Source organism: Sinocyclocheilus rhinocerous, unplaced genomic scaffold, assembly GCF_001515625.1.
Source record: "Sinocyclocheilus rhinocerous isolate Xijiao unplaced genomic scaffold, SAMN03320098_v1.1 scaffold389, whole genome shotgun sequence".
Lineage (NCBI taxonomy): Eukaryota > Metazoa > Chordata > Actinopteri > Cypriniformes > Cyprinidae > Sinocyclocheilus > Sinocyclocheilus rhinocerous.
In genome coordinates this window covers 376,115-381,152 of record NW_015652151.1, presented here as the reverse complement: position 1 = coordinate 381,152, position 5,038 = coordinate 376,115, and the positions used below count along the sequence as shown (strand labels likewise).

Genomic DNA, 5,038 nt, shown 5'->3' with positions numbered 1-5,038 from the left:
AAGTTTATATTTAAAATATAAAAAAGAAAATATTTTATATAAAAAAGATAAGTTTAGTACAAATTATTTTTAATTAAATTAATTTTAAAATTAAGATTAAATTAACAAATATTATTTCTATAAAAATAAATGAAAAACGTATAACTATAAAATATTACAAACAAAACTAATTTATATAAAAATATAAAATAAAATAATTATAACACGAATTTTATTTATATAAATAAGTATTCTATAAAAATAAATTATATATATATATATATATTTTTTTTTTCGATATATGATGTATATCTTTGATCATAAATGTTTTAAAAAAAGCAGGCACTGAACTATTTTGCTGTAATCATATATCTACTACTGTATAACGGAGCAAAAATAAGAAATGAAAAGCGTATGAAAACCATTCAAAGCTCAAAAGCTCCAATATGGGTGGAGAGGTGAAGAGGTTGGACTGATGTGGGATTATCTGGAGCTTCTGAAGCTTTCGTCTCTCATCCGCTGTCTGCCCCACTGACCCTCCCAGCATGCACTGCTGCTCGCTCCGTTCCCATCACATTTATTTTTCCCCATCAGTTTCTCTGTAAAGCGTAACTGACTGGTGCAGAAGATTCGGCCAGAAAGGGCCGGCAACATTTCGCAGACGCAGCTTCTTCCTGCTGCTTTCTAATTGCAGTTCAGAGATTCACAGCCGGCCGACCACAGCGCGTCCTTCACCAAAGTCACGAGTCACAGACTTCACAATGTTATTCACAGAAAACCAAAGGACTGAGAGGAAAACATTAAACCCATGGCCAAATCATTTATTATATTTTTAAAACACTACAAATTATTTCAGATGTTTTTAAAATGATAATGCCATGTGAGCACAGGCATAAGCATGACATTAGCATAAAAAATGTGTGCGTTTTCTTCAACGTCAGTGCTTGTGTTTTTCTTTAAATAAATTGCTCCCATTAATTCAAAGGACTGTGTCAAACCCCTATTAATTCTCTCAGTAGTGTTCGGCAGTTACTGTACCAAAATGTAATATCATGATGTGAAAAAATGTATGTCTGTAATTGTATCACAACATAGTCTCTTATATATATATATATATATATTACATTAATTTAAAAAATTTTATAATACATTATAACTTTATTGCATTATTGTATTTTATCATATATAATTTAGTACAACAAACATTCTCTCTTTCTCTCTATATGTTTATTAAATTTGCTTTTTAATATATTATGTTAATATGTTTTTATATTAATTTGACATTTTAATAATATATATTCATGCAACAGTGGTCTCTTTATATATATATATATTAAAAGAGATTATGTATTAACATGATATATGTAATAATAACAATGTACTTCTAATATGATAATATATTTAAAAATCTCCTTATCTGTGCAATTGTACCTAGCATGCTATAAATGGAAAAAGGGGGGAGGGGGGTGGAAGGAAAAGCAGAGGTCCAGCCCTATTTTGCTCTCGTCTCTGTCACTCACTGGTTGTACTGGACGCTGTAGAGAAGCGTTTGACCCGGAACATCAACAGGATCCCAATGGAGAACGCTGAAGAAATTCCTGGACTCAAAATAAGCCTTCGTGCGATTACAGCTCTGACCCCAGCAACCTGCAAGACAGAACAATAAAGGCGAGATGGTTTTAGAGGTCTGTGAACATCTTCCATTGTGTTGTGACCATCTTAGGTATATATAAATCAACTAATGATGTTCTGGTCTGAATGTCTTTTGTCTAAAAGCAAAGTGGACACTTTGTCCCTCGGGTCGGTTTTTCCATTTATACTCCACAGCTGATGCGGTTACAACAATAAGCAATAAGATACTCGAGGCGTGACTTATTCACAATACAGCACGCCATGAGTACCTTATTGCTTTTATAAAACGGTTACCACACAAAATTATTAAAACCAAAAATTTATGTATTGATGTTACTTTTTTGAAGTAAATTCAGTAAATGTTACCCTTCCGCTAAAAAATAGTTCCTGACAACAACAGTAAACGGTAAGAGAATGCTCAGGTGTAACATTCCTCATCTTTTCGATCTCAAATAAAAATACAGAAAAGTAACTGTTCTCATCTGCAATCTCGTTTATTTTTTAACACCATATCCACCTTAAGGTGCGTTCGACTTGAAGCACGGCTACAGTCGGCGATCAACGAGAGTAGCCGCTTGCAGTCGGGGGCGGAGTTGAAAACGGAGCTGTCAAGCCGGACACTTTCTGCTCCCGTTAGTGACGCTCACGCGGTGTTTGCATACGCTATCACAGATGAAGTGAATTAAATGCAATATTTGTCAAATACACAGACGTTTCAGAAACGCGAAACGCTCTCGCGGTACTTTGAATCTACATGTGACAGTGACGTGGCGTCGGCGCCGGTTCAAGTCGGACTAAATTTCTAACCGGCATGCACTGCTTCAAGTCAGCCGCCGATCGGTTTGCGCGGCGCCGCATGAAGTCGAACGCACCTTTATTCTTCCCGTAAAAATGGGTATTTGTAATTTATAAATTCTATACTCCCGGTCTCATTCGCTTCCAGCTATTTTTAACAGTACAAAACCGCTCCTTTTGCTGCTTGATATTGCAAATTGGTGTGTCTTACCATATTATTTAATGTATTATCTTCAGAAACGTTTTCATGAGCAACAGAAACACTTTTTATATACTGCTTAATACTGTCTGAATCTGTTCAAGAATAAAGTTCAAGGTATATATATACTAAATTAAATACTAATAAAGTGGGGGTATATATGCTTTCATGATAAACGTGACTCAATATAACATTGCGATTACAGTAAAAAAGCTTTTACTGTTCTAAAAACAGAGTTATGAGCAGTATTGGATTTGAAGATGTTAGAAACACAAGTCAACCTCATTATTTCTCATTAATAACCTAACTGAAGCAGCACATGCCCTTGATACGAATTCTAAAAGTGACGCATGTTTAACTGTCAACTTGAGCTTTGAATCCGTGGCGGAAGGAAGTAGTTCCGCACAAAAAAGGGTTTTATTAGGCACTCCGTTGTTTCTTGTTTAATTACAAACATGTTCCGTCGAACTGTTGTATAAACGCAATATCACTCTCGTACTCGATATTGGTCATATAAACACTTGTTTGTAGTGCAAACAGTTTTACCATACGTTGTAATTCTACTCGTTATATTCCTATAGCGGCTAATGAACCGGAAGTGTCGCCCATAGGCTTACTTCCGCGTTGAAGAATATGCTGGATATAATATTTTCTCACACACACACATCTGCTTATCTCACAGCATGAGAAAACGTCTCTTTCCTGTCTTTTAGTTTAAAGCAGACCGATTCGCGACACCTCGCAAATGTGGAGGCATCGTTACAGTGTAAACTGATGGACATACAGTAACATATCTGAAACAGAAACGAATAAATACAGTAATATTCAGTTTTGATGCTATATTATAGATTATGTTGCTACGGATGTTGCGCAGTGATACACAGAACCGTTGGGTGAAGCGGTCATAGCCGCGCTTTATCATGAATAAAACACACCTGCTGACCAATCAGAATCGAGGACTGGACCTAACCGTTTTAATAATAGTGATGGGAAGATCGGATCATTCTACTGACTCGGATCTTTGAATCTCGTTGATCAAAATGAACGAATCTTTTTTCTGAGTCATTTCGTTCATTTCAGCAGAATATAATTAAAAGGTTACATATTAATAGCCAAGTTCCACAACACATACGCAACATTTCGAATAAGACTGTCAATGCTATAAAACTATAATGCAACCACGACCAAATTAAATGATGAGAAACAGTAATGATTAATTCACTGTTTTAGGTTATGCAGTCTGTTTCCTCACCTCCCGATCTTTATTGTTCGTTCTTTTGTCTGTTGCGTGCCTGCTTCCCGGCTCAGTATTTTACAACAAACACAAACATTGCATATTATTAACTGTTTGCTGCTATTATATATAGGTATCTTTGCTTTATCAAAGTGATTTTTCCTCATCATATGGATAAAGTTTAAGCCTCTTTATTATCACATTCAATGTTAAGCATCATGACAGAAATTTGCAAATGTATAAATTGTAAGAAATAAAAAAGCTACAATTTGAGACCAGAAACACATCACATAATTGTAAACGTGTTTATAAGGAAGGTTGGGAATTATTAACTCATTTCTGTATCAAATACTGCTGTCACTTCACGTGTCAAAAGAACAAACGAAGACTCGAGAGGTGAACTAATAATTTCTGTTTACTGTAAAGAATCAATAGGATGTTGTGCATGCGCGGTCAACATGAAATTAACGAATCTCTCGCTGAGACGACTTGATGTTCCCGAGTTATATTAAAGATTTGTTCAAATTGAACGAACCGTTCATGAACGACACATCACCAGTGTTGGGGGGTAACGCATTACAAGTAACGCGAGTTACGTAATCAGATTACTTTTTTTCAAGTAACTAGTAAAGTAACGCATTACTTTTTAATTTACAATAAAATATCTGAATGACTTTTTCAAATAAGTAACGCAAGCTACTTTGTTTTCCCATTTATTGACTGACAGCTCTCCTGTCCCCAAGAAATGGGAAGTAAGTGCAGAGGCGTTGTGTTTGCTGAGTGAACATGATGTTACTGTAGTTCTAGACTAAATATGATTATGCATTCTCTCATTTCACTCGAACAAAAACAGATTCCGTATTCTTCAAAATGAATGGAAGCAGTGCAATGCAAACCTGCAATAATTAAATGTATTAAATAACACAAATATCTTTTATGCATTTAATCACATTTTATTAACCAATGTCTTTGCTGCCGACCTTCGATGATCCAATTCAACCATATTAATAAGCAAAAATGTCTTAAGATAAACATGACATTTCTTTTTCTTTTTTATTGCTGCAGAGTGTTGAACTTTCTTCTCCTACATTCTATGTTTCATGCAGTCCAGAATGACTGAGGGTTATTTATTTCACTTTTGGTGCGAAAGGACCTTTACATTTGCCCAAAATAGAAATTTATATACTGTATATATATAT

At 34.9% G+C, this 5,038-nt stretch overlaps 1 protein-coding gene across 1 annotated transcript in view; it reads right to left on the bottom strand.

Annotated features, from left to right (window-relative positions):
• Positions 1-5,038, bottom strand: part of LOC107713852 (interleukin-22 receptor subunit alpha-1-like) — a 14,803-nt gene that overhangs the window by 7,936 nt on the left and 1,829 nt on the right. The window contains exon 2 of the mRNA XM_016519493.1: positions 1,500-1,626. Within this exon, the coding sequence (XP_016374979.1) occupies positions 1,500-1,626 (127 nt within the window). The remainder of the gene's footprint in view (positions 1-1,499; positions 1,627-5,038) is intronic.